The sequence below is a fragment of the Mercenaria mercenaria genome, chromosome 2, assembly GCF_021730395.1.
Source record: "Mercenaria mercenaria strain notata chromosome 2, MADL_Memer_1, whole genome shotgun sequence".
Taxonomy (NCBI): domain Eukaryota; kingdom Metazoa; phylum Mollusca; class Bivalvia; order Venerida; family Veneridae; genus Mercenaria; species Mercenaria mercenaria.
The window spans coordinates 106702956-106723026 of NC_069362.1; the positions used below are offsets into that span (position 1 = coordinate 106702956).

General features: G+C 36.4%; 1 protein-coding gene across 2 annotated transcripts in view; it reads left to right on the plus strand.

Annotated features, from left to right (window-relative positions):
• Positions 1–20071, plus strand: part of LOC123564829 (5-phosphohydroxy-L-lysine phospho-lyase-like) — a 51272-nt gene that overhangs the window by 18264 nt on the left and 12937 nt on the right. For both annotated transcript variants that reach the window (XM_053537452.1, XM_053537453.1), the window contains 7 exons: positions 2993–3152; positions 6040–6114; positions 6441–6540; positions 9166–9374; positions 15056–15150; positions 17379–17503; positions 18615–18859. In XM_053537452.1, the coding sequence (XP_053393427.1) occupies positions 2993–3152; positions 6040–6114; positions 6441–6540; positions 9166–9374; positions 15056–15150; positions 17379–17503; positions 18615–18859 (1009 nt within the window). The remainder of the gene's footprint in view (positions 1–2992; positions 3153–6039; positions 6115–6440; positions 6541–9165; positions 9375–15055; positions 15151–17378; positions 17504–18614; positions 18860–20071) is intronic.

The window sequence follows — 20071 nt, forward strand, 5'->3', positions numbered from 1 at the left end:
CTAACTGTGTATTGTCAGCATATTGTTACTACCAGTAGTTCAAGGTCTTTTTCACCCAGCAGTTTTTAAATGTAACCAGTTAATATGTATCAATGGGCCATTGTCACCATATTGTGACTATCTATAACTAAGTTGGTCATTGTTAATTACAATCAGTAGATATGTTTCATTGGGTCACAATGTCACCCTATTGTGACTATAACAACCAAGATGGCCATTGTCACCAGGCAGTTGTTAACTACAACCAGTAGATATGTTTCACTGGGCCACAATGTCACCCTATTGTGACTATATACAACCAAGTTGGCCATTGTCACCAGGCAGTTGTTAACTACAGCCAGTTAATATATTTCAATTGGCCACAGTGTCACCCAGTCGAACCTGTGTTAAAGACCACCTCTGAACAGAGACCACCTGGCTCTAAAGACCACATGTTTTGTTTCCCATTTTAACATTTATGGTGTATTTTAACCTGTGAATAAAGACCACCTCCAAATAAAGACCACATTTTGGCTCTCCCAAGGGTGGTCTTTATAGACAGGTTTGATTGTAAATACAACCAAGTTGGTCATTGTTACCATGCAGTTGTTAACTACAACCAGTTAATATGTTTCATTGGGCTGCAGTGTCGCCCAGTTGTGAATATATATGTAACAAAGTTGCTCATTGTCACCATGCAGTTTTTAACTACAACCAGTTAATATGTTTCATTTGGCCACAGTGTCGGCTAGAATGCACTTTACTGGTACACATTTCCTGCTAGGATTTTAAAAGGTAGGGTGTGCTCATTACAATCATTTAAATAAAATTGTAACAATAATCTATTCGTTAAAGAAAAAAGAAAAACGGGGGTGTAGGGGCAGTAGCCCCCATAAGAATAAATGGGGAGTATTTATTGAATGTGCGTACCAATAAAGTGTAGGTGTCCCCACAGTGCCACCCAATTGTGACTATATACAACCAAATTGGTCATTGTCACCATGCATTTGTTAACTACAACCAGTTAATGTGGCTATATACAACCAAGTTGATCATTGTCACCATGCAGTTGTTAACTACAACCAGTTAATATATTTCATTGGGTCACAATGTCTCCCTATTGTGACTATATACAACCAAGTTGGCCATTGTCACCATGCAGTTGTTAACTACAAACAGTTAGTATGTTTCATTTGGCCATAATATCACCCAGTTTTGACTATATACAACAAAGTTGGTCATTGTCACCATGCAGTTGTTAACTACAACCAGTTAATATATTTCATTGGGTCATAATGTGATCCAATTTTGACTTTATACAACCAAGTTGGTCATTGTCGCCATACAGTTGTTAACTACAACCAGTAAATATTTTTCATAGGGCCATAATGTCACCCAATTGTGACTGTATACAACCAAGTTGGTCATTGTTACTATGCAGTTGTTAACTCTAACCAGTTTAATCATATGTTTCATTTGGCCACATTGTCACCATATTGTGACTATATACAACCAAGTTGGTCATTGTCACCATGCAGTTGTTAACTACAAACAGTTAATATGTTTCATTGGGCCATAATATCACCCAATTTTGACTATATACAACCAAGTTGGTTATTGTCACTATAAAGTTGTTAACTACAACCAGTTTAATAAATAAATATGTTTCAGTGGGCCATAATGTCACCATATTGTGACTATATACATCCAAGTTGGCCATTGTCACCATGCAGTTGTTAACTACAACCAGTTAATATGTTTCATTGGGCCATAATATCACCCAATTTTGACTATATACAACCAAGTTGGCCATTGTCACCATGCAGTTGTTAACTACAACCAGTTAATATGTTTCATTGGGCCATAATATCACCCAATTTTGACTATATACAACCAAGTTGGCCATTGTCACCATGCAGTTGTTAACTACAACCAGTTTAATAAATAAATATGTTTCATTGGGCCATAATGTCACCATATTGTGACTATATACAACCAAGATGGTTATTGTCACCATGCAGTTGTTAACTACAACCAGTAAATATGTTTCATTGGGCCATAATGTCACCATATTGTGACTATATACAACCAAGTTGGTCATTGTTACTATGCAGTTGTTAACTCCAACCAGTTTAATCATATGTTTCATTTGGCCACATTGTCACCATATTGTGACTATATACAACCAAGTTGGTTATTGTCACCATGCAGTTGTTAACTACAAACAGTTAATATAATATCACCCAATTTTGACTATATACAACCAAGTTGGTTATTGTCACCATAAAGTTGTTAACTACAACCAGTTTAATAAATAACTATGTTTCATTGGGCCATAATTTCACCATATTGTGACTATATACATCCAAGTTGGCCATTGTCACCATGCAGTTGTTAACTACAACCAGTTAATATGTTTCATTTGGCCATAATGTCACCATATTGTGACTATATACATCCAAGTTGGCCATTGTCACCATACAGTTTTTAACTACAACCAGTAAATATGTTTCAGTGGGCCATAATGTCACCCATTTGTGACTATATACAACTAAGTTGGTCATTAACACCATACAGTTGTTAACTACAACCAGTTTAATAAATAAATATGTTTCATTGGGCCATAATGTCACCATATTGTGACTATATACAACCAAGTTGATTATTGTCACCATGCAGTTGTTAACTACAACCAGTTAATATGTTTCATTGGGCCATAATGTCACCATATTGTGACTATATACATCCAAGTTGGTCATTTGTCACCATACAGTTTTTAACTACAACCAGTAAATATGTTTCAGTGGGCCATAATGTCACCCAATTGTGACTATATACAACCAAGTTGGTCATTGTCACCATGCATTTGTTAACTACAACCAGTGGATCATGTTTCAGTGGGCCATTAAAATTTAATGTCACCCAAGTTAGTCATTGTCACTCTGTTGTAAATATGTACAACCAAGCTGATAAATCATATTTTTGTTAACAACAACCTTTTTACTTGTTTCAGTGGGCCATAGTCATCCATCTGTCGTTGAAGCCGGTTACAAACAGATGAAAGTACTGAACACAAACAGTCGCTACCTACATGACAACATTGTAAAATATGCCGAGAAAATTACTTCAACACTACCTGATAGGCTGAATGTCATCTACATGTGTAATTCTGGGTAGGTTTCAGCATCATTTAGATAATATTATTTATGTCACAGGATGAGAAAAAACAGCAGCCAGACCAGGGCTCGGACCCAGGGTACCAATAGGATTTATTGAATGGGCTATACAGAAGATTACACATTTCTCCCAATTTCTTAATCAGGCCCAAAACCATTACAGTTATGTAACTAGTGTTATGGAATTTGAAATCCTGAATGTTTGGCATCTATTCTATTAGAAGGTCCTTCAGAAGCATAGTTATGTAACCAAGCAAAATAATAGCAGACTCAATTTTAATGAGAGGTAGATATCTAATGGAAAGTGTAACACCTTTCATGCCCTTAGCACTGGCTTAAGCAGAATTCTGATACATATGATCCCAAGGGACGAGAAAATATAACAACATTGAATCCAAGTACTTTTGTTGAGCATTATTTTGAATCAAGGTGTAGCTAAAAATATGTAAAGTTTTTTGTTTAACGTGGGTAGTCAACGCAAGTCCCCATCTGGAATGGATGGAACAACTTATTTCCAGCCGAGCCCATGACAGGTGTCATATTTACCTCCCAAGTATCCAGTCTAGGCTGATACTGCTGGAAACAGTACCAATTTAAGTAAACCACCCACCACTGAACACTAGTCAACTGGGAATTGAACCTGGACCGTTTGCATTGTAGTCCAACCTGCTAACTACTGTGCCATTGACTCCCTACACAACCTATTACGTGTACTTTTGGGAAGGTAAGAAGTATTGTATTTGCTAACAAGTATGGTTTAGACAGGTACAAACTATTATTTTAACAGATAAAATATAACCTGAAAACTGTTATACGGTTAAGTCGGTAACTATGCTGACATTTTCACATAATATTTATCCAGTGTAAGAGAAATGTAAAAAGCACACAGCGGCCTTTTATTTATTAGCCCACCATCATCAGATGGTGGGCTATTCAAATCACTCTGCGTCCGTGGTCCGTCGTCCGTCCGTCAGTCCGTCCGTCCTTCCGTCCGTTAACAATTTCTCGTTATCGCATCTCCTCAGAAACTACCGGGGGGATTTTAACCAAACTTTGTCAGAATGATGTATTGGTACCCTAGTTGTGTCCCCCTGAAAATCAGACTGGTTCAACAATTTTTTAGTGAGTTATGGCTCTTTGTTTATTTCTATAATTTACATAGATTTATATAGGGAAAAACTTTGAAAATCTTCTTGTCCAAAACCACAGAGCCTAGGGCTTTGATATTTGGTATGAAGCATCATCTAGTGGTCCTCTACCAAGATGATTCAAATTATTTCCTTGGGGTCTAATATGGCCCTGCCCCGGGGGTCACATGGTTTATATAGACTTATATAGGGAAAAACTTTGAAAAACCTCTTGTTCAAAACCACATGGCCTAGGGCTTTGATATTTTGTATATGACATCATCTAGTGGTCTTCTACTAAGATTGTTCAAATTATCCCCCTAGGGTCAAATATGGCCCCGCCCCAGGGGTCACATGGTTTACATAGACTTATATAGGGAAAAACTTTGAAAATCTTCTAGTCCAAACCACAAAGCCTAGGGCTTTGGCATTTGTAATGTAGCATCATCTAGTGGTTCTCTACCAAGTTTGTTCAAATCATCCCCCTAGGGTCAAATATGGCCCCGCACTGGGGGGTCACATGGTTCATATAGACTTATATAGGGAAAAGATTTTATAATCTTGTCAATAACCTACAACATTCAAATTTGGACCACTTGTATGGTTTTGAGTGGCAAGATGAACCTTGACATGAGTTGACCTTGATTTTGACCTAGTGACCTACTTTCACATTTCTGTAGCTACTGCCTTCAAATTTGGACCACATGCATAGTTTTGTGCACTGAAACAAACTTTGACCTTGACATTGACCTAGTGACCTACTTTCTTATTTTTGAAGGTACAGGCTTCAAATTTGGACCACATGCATAGTTTCGTGTTCTGAAATGGAATTTGACCTTGATTTTGACCTACTGACCTACTTTCACATTTCTCAAGCTACAGCCTTCAAATTTGGACCACATGCATAGTTTTGTGTACCGAAACAAACTTTGACCTTTACATTGACCTAGTGACCTACTTTCACATTTTTGAAGGTACAGGCTTCAAATTTGGAACACATGCTTAGTTTTGTGTTCCGAAATAAAATTTGACCTTGATTTTGACCTAGTGACCTACTTTCACATTTCTCAAGCTACAGCCTTCAAATTTGGACCACTTGCATAGTTTTGTGTACCGAAATGAACTTTGACCTTAAGATTGACCTAGTGGCCTACTTTCACATTTCTGTAGCTACAGGCTTCAAATTTAGACCACATGCATAGGATTGTGTACCGAAACAAACTTTGACCTTGACATTGACCTAGTGACCTACTTTCACATTTTTGAAGGTACAGGCTTTAAATTTGGACCACATGCATAAATTTGTGTTCTGAAGTGTAATTTGACCTTGATTTTGACCTAGTGACCTACTTTCACATTTCGTCCTTGAAATTGATCTAGTGACCTACTTTCACATTTCTCAAGCTACAGCTTTCGAATTTGGACCACATGCACACTGTTGTGTACGGAAATGAAATTTGACCTTGAGCTAGTCAGTAAGTCTTGAAATTTGGAACACTCAAAAATGGCACATTGGTGGGCGCCAAGATCACTCTGTGATCTCTTGTTTGATTTGCACCTAATACATATCAACACACCTTAATCTTCCCGTTGTTTTATTTCCACCATGGTCATTGCAATTTGGTTTTTTTTTTTTTTGCATAAAACATCAGTGCATTAATACACCAATACCTCATTGTTCAGAAAGATTAGTATTCTATGCTGACTACTATATACATTTACAGTTACACAATGACACATTATCTTGTATTTTTCAGATCAGAGGCCAATGATTTAGCAATGAGGCTTGCTAGACACTACACAAAGGCCAAAGATATTATCACCATGGATCAGTATGTAATAGATTAAATACTAGTAGAGACTATTTGACAGGCTGAAATTTGAGTTGAGGTGTTCAATAGAAAGTATGTATTTGATAGATTGAAACTTCCTAAAAGAAATTAATCATTAAAGTCATTCATTATCAAAGTGGTTAAAGAATTTATTATGTAGCTCAGTTTCTGACTGTGAATATTTTTTTGAGAGTAAATTGTTGGTAACCATTGATTGTATTTGATTTTCAAGGAAAGAATTGTAGAATTTGAATTTATTGCACTGGGAAGTAGCAATATTTTAAATGAATAACAAAAGATTAATAATTAAAAAAAATATATTTCAGTGCCTACCATGGTCATATATCCTCCATGATAGACATCAGTCCATACAAGTTGAAAGTACAGATGGACGGTGTACACACATGTCCACGTCATGTTTATGTGGTAAAATTTCTGTTTCAATTTCATTCAATTGAAATGTTCAAATGTATAGGTTTCAAACTTAATTTTTCCGCATTATCTACATAATTATGTACATTTTACATTTCTTCCATATATTATTAATGTGCATAAATTCAAGCAAGCTTTATTCCTTTTTTGTTAGCTTGCCTGTCACAAGAGCTTTTGTGATCGCGCGGCGTCCGTCGTCAGTGCTTAAGCTTGTGCTTGTGACCACTCTAGAGGTCACATTTTTCATGGGATCTTTATGAAAGTTGGTCAGAATGTTCATCTTGATGATATCAAGGTCAAGTTCGAAACTGGGTCATGTGCGGTCCAAAACTAGGTCAGTAGGTCTAAAAAAAGGAAATCCTTGTGACCTCCCTAGAGGCCATATTTTTTAATGGATCTTCATGAAAATTGGTCAAAATGTTCATCTTGATGATATCTAGGTCAAGTTCGAAACTGGTTCCTGTGCCATCAAAATCTAGGTCAGTAGGTCTAAAAATAGAGAAACCTTGTGACCTCTCTAGAGGCCATACTTTTCAACGGATCTTCATGAAAATTGGTCAGAATGTTCACCTTGATGATATCTAGTTCAGGTTCGAAACTGGGTCATGTGCCTTCAAAAACTAGGTCATCAGGTCAAATAATAGAAAAACCTTGTGACCTCTCTAGAGGCGATATTTATCATGGGACCTGTATGAAAGTTGGTCTGAATATTCATCTTGATGATGTCTAGGTCAAGTTCGAAACTGGGTCAACTGCGATCAAAAACTAGGTCAGTAGGTCTAAAAATAGAAAAACCTTGTGACCTCCCTAGAGGCCACATTTTTCAATGGATCTTCATGAAAATTGGTCAGAATGTTCTCCTTGATGATATCTAGGTCAAGTTCGAAACTGGGTCACGTGCGGTCAAAAACTAGGTCAGTAGGTCTAAAAATAGAAAAACCTTGTGACCTCTCTAGAGTCCATACTTTTCAATGGATCTTCATGAAAATTGGTCAGAATGTTCATCTTGATGATATCTAGTTCAAGTTCGAAACTGGATCATGTGCCTTCAAAAACTAGGTCAGTAGGTCAAATAATAGAAAAACCTTGTGACCTCTCTAGAGGCGATATTTTTCATGGGATCTGTATGAAAGTTGGTCTGAATATTTATCTTGATGATATCTAGGTCAAGTTTGAAACTGGGTCAACTACGGTCAAAATCTAGGTCAGTAGGTCTACATCGTCCGTGTGCTCGTGCATAAACTTTTGCTTGTGACCACTGTAGAGGTCACATTTTTCATGGGATCTTATGAAAGTTGGTCAGAATGTTCATCTTGATGATATCTAGGTCAAGTTCGAAACTGGGTCATGTGCGGTCCAAAACTGGTTCAGTAGGTCTTAAAATAGAACTTTTGCTTGTGACCACTCTAGAGGTCACATTTTTCATGGGATCTTTATGAAAGTTGGTCAGAATGTTTATCTTGATAATATCTAGGTCAGATTCGAAACTGGGTCATGTGCGATCGAAAACTAGGTCAATAGGTCTAAAAATAGAAAATCCTTGTGACCTCCCTAGAGGCCATATTTTTCAATGGATCTTCATGAAAATTGGTCAGAATGTTCACCTTGATGATATCTAGATCAAGTTCGAAACTTATGACATGCGGTCAAAAACTAAGTCAGTAGGTCTAAAAATAATGAAACTACTTGGTGGTTTTCAATGAAACTTAGCCACAATGAACTGGGTTGCGTGTGGACAGGTGAGCGATTCAGGACCAGCATGGTCCTCTTGTATATATATTTTTTTTTCGAGGTGGACGAGGGCACTTACATATCCCAAGGGATGCTGCAGATGATATTAAGAGTAACAAATTGCTTTAATGCTGTACTAGCTTAAACTGTGTAAACATCTAAATTAAATTAATGTTGAGTACTGTTCATTTCCCCTTGTACTTGTTTTAATTATGCATTGTAGGGCTGTAGTATTGTTACCAAAGATACATTGACCACGACTGTTTAATCATGAGCCAGTATAATTTATGGACTTGTATAAACCGAAGCTACAAACACTAACCTAATAATAATTTTTTTTATTACACTAAGAAATATCCAAACTGTATACTAGATCTTACTTCCTCAACTGCAGCATCTTTGGTTTTGTTGTTCTATGTTACCAAGATTCTGCAGTTCATCCGTTTTATGATAAAACACATTATTTCATAGAATAAGTTGAGTGGAATTCTACTGGAATTTCCTGTATAATCAAACGTTTACTGGAATTAGTGTGCCAAAAACAGGGCCCTTCTTCCATACTCTAAACATGAAAATTTAAAAATTGGATAAGTTGATATCTCTGGCTTCCGCAAATGTAGTTAAATGATAAGAATTTCCCGATACACTGAACTTAGAAAACTTTCAAATATAGAAATTATTGGTTCATATTTTTCATTGTTAAGGTTATTTTTAAATGCAAAGGATACATTTGAATGCAAAAATGTTTTCAAAACCAATTTACATTACCTTTATAATTATAACTCGACATGACTGTACTATTTACCTAGCCCCAGGTTGAATCAGTTAGGTCTGTATGTGTTATTTATCAAAATGATTTCTTTTACAAGTGTTCGAATAAATTTATAGGCCCCATGCCCAGACACATACAGAGGAAAATATGCAGATTGTGACTACCCTGGTGAAGATCTCGGTGAAAAATATGCAAATGAGGTTGGGGACATCTGTAAAGTGATTCAAGGAAGGGGTAAAAATGTGTGTGCCTTTATAGCAGAATCTATGCAAAGCTGTGGTGGACAAATTGTGTTTCCTCCTGGCTACTTGAAGAGGGTTTACAGGTAAGGTCAAAACCATTGTTTAGTTTTTTATCAGTATAAGTGGAGATTTGTTGTACGTTGTGCAGCATCAACCTTTATACTTAAACATCTTCTCCTCAGAAACTACAGGTCAGAATTACACCAAACATGGTCATTAGCGTCCTGACATACACCTCTATCAAGTATATTCAAATGGATTACATTTGCCCCTTTTTGGGCTGCTATAGTTAGAAATCGAAAAACCTTTAAACAAGTTCTCATGAACTGCTTGATGGATCTTTATCAAACTTTGCATCATGTTAAGGTCCCTCCAAATTTTGTTTGTATGGGGGTGGGGGACAGAGGCTGCTAGAGCTAAAAGTAGAAATACATATGACCAACTTCTTCTCATGAACTGCTGGATGTAACTTTATCAAATTGGTCTGTAGCATTATTATAAGATTCTCTTCCAGATTTGTTAAAATAGGGGCAGTTGACACTTTTAAGGGTGCTATTAGGGATAAAAATAAAAGTACTTTTAAATGACTCATGGGCTGCTTATTGGAACTTCTGACATAAAACATTTTCTGTAGCAGCTTTATATAAAGTATCATATAAAGTCCTCTAGTAGATTTGTTCAAATGGGGTTGATTGGCCCCTTTTGGGAAATAAACTTGATGGACCAAATTTGATCTTCTTCACCATTTGTTTGAACTCTCTCAAGCTTGTTCTAATGAATATGCATATTTGGGCTATTACAACAAAAGAAGAGAAAAAGTTTTATATAGTTTTCATGACTGCTTAATGAATGACTTGCGTCCTTAGGTCCTTTGGGTTTCATGTTTTGTTAATCTACATATTAAAAGATGAGTTTGTCAAATATTTAGACTTGGTCTTTGTCAAATATGTATGCATCTGATTGCACCATGTAAAGTACAAATTGCTAAATGATTTCCGAGGGTGCATGGTCCCCGGCTCCAGAAATTTTTTTGTTCCACTTAAACCAAAATCATTGATCAGCCTCTTGAAATATATTCAATCAGTAACAACTTCTGAATTGGTTAAATGTTAAAGATACCAGCTATGCAGAATGAAAGTCACATTTAGTGCATTTAAACCGTATCATGCTAAACACAGCTGATTCTGCCTTTGCGACCAGTGTAGATCATGATCAGCCTGTACATCCATGCAGTCTGATCATGATCTGCACTGTTCGCCATTCAGTCAGTATTTTTGGTAAGCACCCCTTTTAACAGTTAATGATACTGTCCAAATTGAAAGATGGACAAGTTCATTATAGAAATTTAGCAGGGTAAGGGTTAAAATACCATTAGAATTTTAAAGTAAAAACTTAGCTGGAGGTGTTTTTCGGATTGACTTAAGCTGGGAAAGTCTCAAAATCTCAACTTATGTGATGAGAATTTTCCCAGATTTATTGAGACAAGGTTTGTACTCTCTGAAAGATATTTCTCAAAAAATACAGAATTTTGATAATTGTCTCCATTCTGGGTATTGTAATTTGAACCTGTTGAAATTTGAAATTATTTCCAAAGTTTTATCTTTAAATGTGAATGAGGTCCTGACCTTGCTAGTAAAGACTTATTTACAAATATATCTTGTAGGTTATCATGTTTATTACATTTCTGCTTTGATCTTGACACAGTTGGGACACAAATTTTACTGTGATAGACAAAAGTGTCACATTAAATATTTGTCAATATTTTGTTGCATCATTTTGCTCCACTCTATGTAATATTTACTGATAACCTAGTTCATTTTTACACTATCATGACTATGTTTGGGTAGTTGAGTATACTTAACAAATAATCAAGGTCTTTGAGTGGTTTATCGACTAATTTACTACTGTTCAGAGTTCAGATGGGTAGGATTTGAACCACGAGGGCGTTAGCCTGAGTGGTTAAATACTGAAGCATCTAAACGATGATCCATGGTAAATTAATGATAAATCACAAGAAGGCCTTGATTGTTTTCATTCTGACATGGTCATTGACATATTTTAATAAATATTATGCTTGACTTCATTTACCCGAGGAGTATTGTATCGGACGTCATGCGGCATTTTGACGTCATAATGTTCTCTTACCGGTCCGCGCGTCAACCGTTGTTTATCGCAGAATATACAGAGCTTGATTTTCTTCTTTTTTTTAACTGGAAATCAAATCGAGCCATGTTAGAATTATGTCTCCCACCACACAGTGGTGTGGGAGACATATGGATTTACTCCTGTCTGTGTGTGTGTGTATGTGTCTGTCTGTGTGTCTGTCTGTCACAAATCTTGTCCGCACTCTAAGTCGAACATTACTCATCCGATCTTCACCAAACTTGAACAAAATGTGTTTGCCAATAAGTCCTCAGCCTAGTTCGATAACTAGCCAAATCAGCCCAGGCACTTCGAAATTATGGCCTTTGAAATTTGTTCTTGATAATTAAAGCACTGAAAGTCTGATATGGCAGTTGAGGTCTTGGTGCATGGTTGACTCATTTACTACTATTCAGATGATTAGGCAGTTGTGGGAGACATGCGCTTTTCTCAAAAGCAGTTCTAGTTATATAGTGAAAACTTGATAATTTGATTCTATTGATAAACAATAACTGCCAGTATCATAATAATGAAAAAGGTCAAACAAGTGAAAGTGGTTAATAAATATAGGGGTAGCCAGGATTTTCTGGGGTGTGAATACGAGCCATGAAAGGCAAATGGTGTGGGTATGGGAATGGGGCGGACTTAAACACTAATTGTCAAAGAAACAAACAGAATCTTAAAAATTACAAACGATATTTTTCAGATGTATCTGACCTTCTGACTGTGAAGTGACCTCTCCTTAATTAGGGAATAATGTTTGCATTATAAAAATCTCACAAATATTAGAAAAAGTTAGCGAATGTTTTCGGTTGTAAAAAGCAATCACCCGTAAATAGCTATTACATTTGCAGTTAATATATAATTTAGGTTGTCAGTATTTCAAACGTGAAATCGAAAAAGAAATAGCTGTACTAAAGGCAAGTGATGATAGCTACTCATCATTCTGCTATGGCATTTTTAGCTCACCTGAGCACAAAGTGCTCATGGTGAGCTTTTGTGATCACGCTGTGTCCAACGTTCGTCGTGTGTGTATCCTTCCATCAAGTTCGTTCTTCCGTTGTCATCAACAGTTGTGTTTAAACGACATCTCCTCCAAAACCACTGAAGGATTTTGATGAAACTTGGCGTGGATGTTCCTTGGATGGACCTTTACCAAAATTGTTCAAACGGTTCTGCTTGGTTAACACTACTGCATGCACATGCCATTAAAAGGGTCATGAAATTGGCCTTAATTTTTTCAAACGTTTTTAACAGAGTTTTAACAGGTCACCATTAAAATTCACCCATTACTTCTTACTATGTAATGGGATTTTCATGACCATAGTTTTAATGCCATACATTAAAAAGCCATGAAATAAGTATATTAAAACCCTGGTAAAATATACCTTGTTAAAATGACTGATGGCCATGAAAAGCTGCTTAAAATAAACCATTAAAGTAAGTTAACAGGCTCCTTAAAACTCTGTGAAAATTTTTAATTGGCATGAAACTAATGTGCCATTAAAAAAATACCCCTTAATTCCACATTAATTAGTAAGAACTAATGGGGGCATTAATTTTTACTGTAAAATGCTAGAATATTTGTTTCTTCTTTTTTCTCTCATTATTTTGTAATGTAAACACATGTTAACAGCCTTGTACATATTGTCATATTGTATCCTTATTCTGTCATATGTTCATACGAAATGAGAAAATAAATGGATATTGTATTGTAAAATTGTGTTGTACTGAGAAGGGTTTACAGGTACTGGTTTAATAGATCAAGTGACCATGTGGGTACTTTTAACTATTCAGCATTATAATATTGACAAACATTCTGACCAAGTTTTTATTGGTACAGACATTAGGCATCAGGTGTATTCAAAAAGCAACTGTTGATGGCAATGTCAGCGCACAATGAGCAATCACAACTTAGCTCTACTTCAGTACTTTGCGCTCAGGTGCATGCACTTAAATAGCTAAGAGCAAATGTTTGAGGGATTGCATCACAAGTAGCTTTCCCCCTCCCCGATCAAGCATACCACACTCTTTGATTCATTGAAACAAAGAAGCGATTGGTCTGCCCATGCCCCAAATGAATTTAAATCAGACTGTAAATCTTCACAATCATGGGTACTGTTCACTTCTCTATAAACCTTACTTTCTACACAAGGATTGGAAAATGAATTTGAAAATCTAAACTGGTCTGAACACATTTTATAATGTAAATTCCTTACCCCACTCATTCTCTTATACAAATGCTGATTATTTAGACAGGAAAACAAAAAAAAAACAGAAAAAGTGGCATGCATCAATATATATTTACACTTACCAAAATAATGTAGATTGATGTTATCAAATAAATTAATATGTTTTCATCCGACTTTCATTGAAATGAATCCAATGTTTTGTAGGAACACAATTTGGCAAACATTTGAAAAAAATGGCGTAACTGCATCAAGGGGAAATAACTTTAATGCAACTAAATATAACATCATGATATATTATAGATGATGTGTGCTAGTATGTATTTATTGTGATTAAAGTCCATTTTAGAACAATATGGGACTGGAATTATAAGCATTCAATGGGAGTGCAAGCCAAAAACCATAAAAAGAAAATATATGAATCACATTTTACAGAATGAAGGATTTAATTGGCATCACCTTGCTGTTTAGGGCCATTAAGTTTACTTTTAAATGAAATTGTACAGAACCTGAACATTTAATGGGCATTAAATCAAATTTAAGTGCCATGAATAATCCTGTTAAATTCAAAATATACAGAATTTCACTATTTTTTCAAAGCCATTAACTTTTTTAGCTGCCAAACTAAATTTTTAATGGCATGATTCATGGTCAAAAATGGGTGTTTTAATGACATTTTGACATGTAACCCATTAATATTGTGAAACCTGTTAAATAAAGTGATGCAAGAATTAATGGGGTTAATTAATGGTTTTTCCTATTTTAATGGATATTTTACAGGGTTTTAAAATAGAGAAAAGTGGAAACTTCACAGGTCGCTCAACACAAAAAAAACCGAAAATGTTGCAGGCTCAGTTTGATTGAGCCTGTTCATCGACGGTAGTGGAAATGCATGCTACCGTCCACGCCCTCTAGCCCCGGGTTGAGCAGAACTCAACATTTACACATGCTAAAAGTACAAAAAGCAATTTAGAGACATCCGCAGATGTATTCAAACAGCGGTGAACATGTTTAATGGTATGTGCATCCAGTAGTGGTTGCCAGTAGATAATCTGGTTGCACTGCTTTAATGCAGATTCGCTTCTTATAATCATGCAAAATGCCTTCATAAATCTCATAATAATGCATAATCATAGGTATGAAATAATACAGTCATCTGCTGTGAAATAATGCAGCCATAAACTGCTGTGAGATAAAGTAATTGTCCCTGGTGTTGTACTAAAGTTTGATATAATATAATCATAAACTGTGATTTCATTTTCAACATAATTTTTATCATCATCTTTCAAATCAGGCAGATTTACTGCTGTTTTCCAAATCTGTGGCCTTCACATGAAAGTGGAGTTTTACTTTTCTTCACCTTTGTGAAAAAGTAATGTAATTTTAATCTACATTTATTCTGATAAATATCGACTGCTTTTTACTATATTCAGACATGTGAGAGAAGCAGGTGGAGTTTGTATTGCAGACGAGGTACAGGTTGGCTTTGGACGTGTAGGCAGTCATTTTTGGGCATTTCAGGTGCAAGGTAATTGTCTAAAATTATAGTTTAGTTAGCTTAAACATCCAATCAGCAACAGGAGATTTTCAAGATTTTATCTCCCTTATTAGCTCACCTGAGCACGGAAGTGCTCAAGGGTGAGCAATTATAGTCAGTCGTCCTGCGTCGTGCGTCAGCATTTCCTTTAAACAACATCTCCTAAAGCACCAGGCCAATTTTGATGAAACCTCACAGGAATGTTCCTTAGACAGTTTGCTTTAAAAATTGTTCAAAGAATTGAATTCCGTACAGAACTCTGGTTGCCATGGCAACCGAAAAAACACTTTAAAAATCTTCTTGTCCAAAACTACAGGGCTTAGGGCTTTGATATCTGGTATGTAACATCATCTAGTGGTCCTCTACAAAGATTGTTCAAATTATCCCACTGGGGTCAAATATGGCCCCGCCCAAACCACAGGGCCTAGGGCTCTGATATTTGGTATGTACCATCATCTAGAGAGCCTCTACCAAGATTGTTCAGATTATCCCCCAGGGTCAAATGTGGCCCTGCCCTGGTTCACATGGTTTGTATAGATTTCTGTAGGGAAAAACTTTGAAAATCTTCTTGTCCAAAACCACAGGGCATAGGGCTTTGATATTTGGTATGTAGCATCATCTAGTGGTCCTCTACCAATGTTGTTCAAATTATATCACTATGGTCAAATATGGCGCTGCCCTGGGGCTCACATGGTTTATATAGACTTATATGGGGAAAAACTTTGAAGATCTTCTTCTCCAAAACCACAGGGCCTAGGGCTTTGATATTTGGTATGTACCATCACCTAGAGAGCCTCTTCCGAGATTGTTCAAATTATATCACTAGTGTCAAATATGGCCCCGCCATAGGGGTCACATGGTTTATATAGACTTGTATAAGGAAAAAATTTGAGAATCTTCTTGTCCAAAACCACAGAGTCTAGGGCTTTGATATTTTGTATGTAGTATTACCTAGTGGTCCTCTACCAAGATTGTTCAACTTATCCCCCTAGGGTTAAATTTGGCCTCACCCTGGGGCTCTCATGGTTTATATATACTTACATAGCTAAACTTTGAAAATCTTCTTGTACAAAACCACATGGCCTAGGGCTTTGATATTTTGTATGTAGCATCATATGGTAGTCCTTTACCAAGATTGTTATCCCCCTCGGTTAAAAATGACCCTGCCACGGGGGACACATGGTTTAAGTAGACTCAGATGAGCAATATAGGGCCATCATGGCCCTCTTGTCTGTATATTTATACCTTTCAAAACAGAGTTAAAAATAGTGAGGGGAGTATAGTATCACCTAACTGTTTCTCGGCCAGTTGGTTAGTTGGTCAACTGCAAAAAAAGTTTTGAAGCAAACTACAACATTTTGTAAGGGATTCCATAGAAATTACACATGATCACCATGAAATGTAGCTGTACATGGCTTGTTTTTTCTGGGATGGACAAAGGTGGATGGCTTTATTGTACCCCCCCCCCCCCCCACAACAAAGTTGTAAGGGGGGGTATACTGGTTTCAGGTTGTCTGTCTGTCCATCTGTCCGTAGACGAATCTTGTGCGCACCATCTCTCCTTATCCCCTTGACACAATTTAATGAAACTTCACACAAGTGATCAGTACCAACCCTAGTTGTCATGGTACTATACTGTATACATACAGTCTATATACATACAGTCCACATAATTATGCAATCTTGTGTGCATCAAATTGCAATGTACTGTGTCAGTGCATGGGGGGGGGGGGGGGGTACATTCATCACCTTTAGTGATAGCTCTAGTTTCTTTAGGGATTACAGTACAGCTTCATACACTTGATAACCATGAATGTCTTTGAGATATACCAGTATTGTTCAATTTTTCCAATTTGTTTGGGAAAAATAGCTCACAGAACTATAAATAGGAAAGTCTTAAAACAACAATAGCCTTTAACCACTGGTCCAATTTTGAAACAGTTTCACGGATATGTTCTTGAAGCATCTCCCACTAAGATAATTCAAAATTTTCTGATTCATCTAAAAGCATGGCCACGTTCGCTAACACATTATCAAGGATCATTATGTACATCCTTGACATGATCCGCCAACTGTTTTTGTGTGAGTTCCCTTTCCTGTGTGCTGCTATGATGTTTGATGTATTGACATAATGATTTTGACATACAAACATTAAACACACAATATTTAGTCTTCAACAAATCGAATCATATTGGAATAGAAATTAAATATTTTTGCAGATGTAGTCCCTGACATTGTAACTATGGGTAAACCTATGGGAAATGGGCACCCTGTGTCAGCTGTTGTGACAACTCGTGAAATCTCAGAGGCCTTCAAACAATGTGGAATGCAATACTTCAATACTGTAAGTTCCTTCCTGTTTTATTGTAGGTTTAGATAATCTTGGTACTATTGGTCAAACTTTGATGTAAAATAGGAACAGATTCCATTGTTTTATCTGTGTGTGCAGCAGAAACTTGTAAAATAGAAACTTTTATTTGAACTGAAGAACTGTCTTGCTTAGGAATACATTCTGTCTGTTATAAGTATAACCCCTTTGGACTGGCAACACTCAAAACTGAATTTTTCTCCAAACTGCAAAGCCTAGAGCTCTGATGTTTTGCATGTAGCATTGTCTAGTGTTCTTTTACCAAAGTTGTTCAAATCATGCCCCTGGGTTTAAAATTGGCCCAGCTTTGGACTCACTTCTTTTACATAGACTTACATAAAAAAACCTCCTCTAAACTAATAACACCCAGAACTTTGGTATTTGGCATGTAGCATTATGTAGTAGTCCTCTATTAAGTCTGTTCAAGTCATTCCTGTAGGGTTAAAATTGGCGAGCACAGGGGTTCATTCGTTTTTCATATACTTACACATGTATGTAGGAAAAGCTTTAAAAAATCCTCTTGTCTAAAACATGCTCTGGAGCTCGAATATTTGGCTTGAAACATTGTGTAGTGGTCCTCTGCAAAGTTTGTTCAAATCATGCCCCTGGAGTAATATTTTTCCCCACCCATATTTGGCATATAGCATAGTGCAGAGGTCCTCTACAAAGAAATCATGTTCCCATTGAATCAGGTGAGTAATATAGGGCCTTCATGGTCCTCTTGTACTTTATATATAGATTTGCTCTTGTCTTTGCATGCATCTCAGAATCATGTGTCAAACTCCTTATTCATGATTAGGTAGTGTTGGTTCCAGTCCTCCTCCACAAAGTGTAGATGTACTTATGGAGTTATGACCCTTTGTTAATTTGTAAAACAGACCATTTTATGGACAGATCAAGTATTTTCAAATTCTGTTTGAATGTTTTCCAGAGAAATGTCATTGTGCTACTTCTTCCACTGTGTTTGACTTTTGTGTTCCTCTGTGTTTGTTTTGTCTTCCACTGTGTTTGTCTTTTACATAACTTTACAAGTATTTTATAGTAGAGCGTATATAAATGCATTTGCAGAATTTCACATGCATTACAGTTTGGTGGTAATCCTGTGTCATGTGCCATTGCCTTAGCGGTATATGATGTCATCGAAAAAGAAGGCCTTCAGAAACACGCACTGGAAGTAGGTAACTACATGAAGGCGCAGGCAGCAAAATTAATGGAGAAATACTCTATAATTGGCGACATTCGTGGACATGGGCTGTTCATTGGTATTGACTTTGTAAGGAACAGGAAGACACGAGAACCTGCCACTGAAGAAGCCAAGTATATCATTAAAAAGTTAGTGTTTTTTTTAGCTCACCTGAGCAATGCTCAGTTGAGTTATTGTGATCACTCGATGTCCGTCGTCTGTCAACATTTAGCTTGTGTATGCGATAGAGGCTGTATTTTTCAATTGATTTTCATGAAATTTGGTCAGAATGATTGCCTTGATAAAATCTAGGCCAAGTTTGAATATGGGGTCAAAAACTAGGTCACTAGGTCAAATCAAAGAAAAACCTTGTGTATGCAATAGAGGCTGTATTTTTCAATTGATCTTCATGAAATTTGGTCAGAATGATTGCCTTGATAAAATCTAGGCCAAGTTAGAATATGGGTCATCTGGGGTCAAAAACTAGGTCTCTAGGTCATATCAAAGAAAAACCTTGTGTATGCGATAGAGGCTGTATTTTTCAATTGATCTTCATGAAATTTGGTCAAAATGATTTCCTTGATGAAATCTAGGTCAAGTTTGAATAAGGATCATCTGGGGTCAAAAACTAGGTCTCTAGGTCATATCAAAGAAAAACCTTGTGTATGCAATAGGGACTGCATTTTACACCAGACCTTCATGAAATTTAATCAGAATGTTTGTCTTGATGAAATCTAGGTCAAATTTTAATATGGGTCATCCAGGATAAAAAACTAGGTCACCCAGTAAAATTAAAGAAAAAACTTGTGTACACAATAGGGGCTGCATTTTACACTGGATATTCATAAAATTTAGTCAAAATGATTTCCTTGATGAAATCTAGGTCAGATTAGAATATGGGTTATTTGGGGTCAAAAACTAGGTCACTAGGTCAAATCAAAGAAAAACCTTTTGTATGCGATAGAGGCTGTATTTTTCAATTGGTCTTCATGAAATTTAGTCTGAATGATTGTTTTGATCAAGTCTAGTCCAAGTTTGAAAATAGGTCATCTGGGTTCAAAAACTAGGTCACTAGGCCAAATTAAAGAAAAACCTTGTGTATGCAATAGGGACTGCATTTTACACCGGATCTTAATGAAATTTGATCAGAATGTTTGTCAGGATGAAATGTAGACTTTGAATATAGGTCATCTTGGGTCAAAAACTAGGTCACCCAGTCAAATCAAAGAAAAACCTTTTGTATGCAATAGGGGCTGCATTTTACACTGGATATTCATAAAATTTAGTCAGAATGGCTGCCTTGATGAAATCTAGGTCAAGTTTGAATATGGGTAATTTTGGGTCGAAAAGTAGATTGCAAG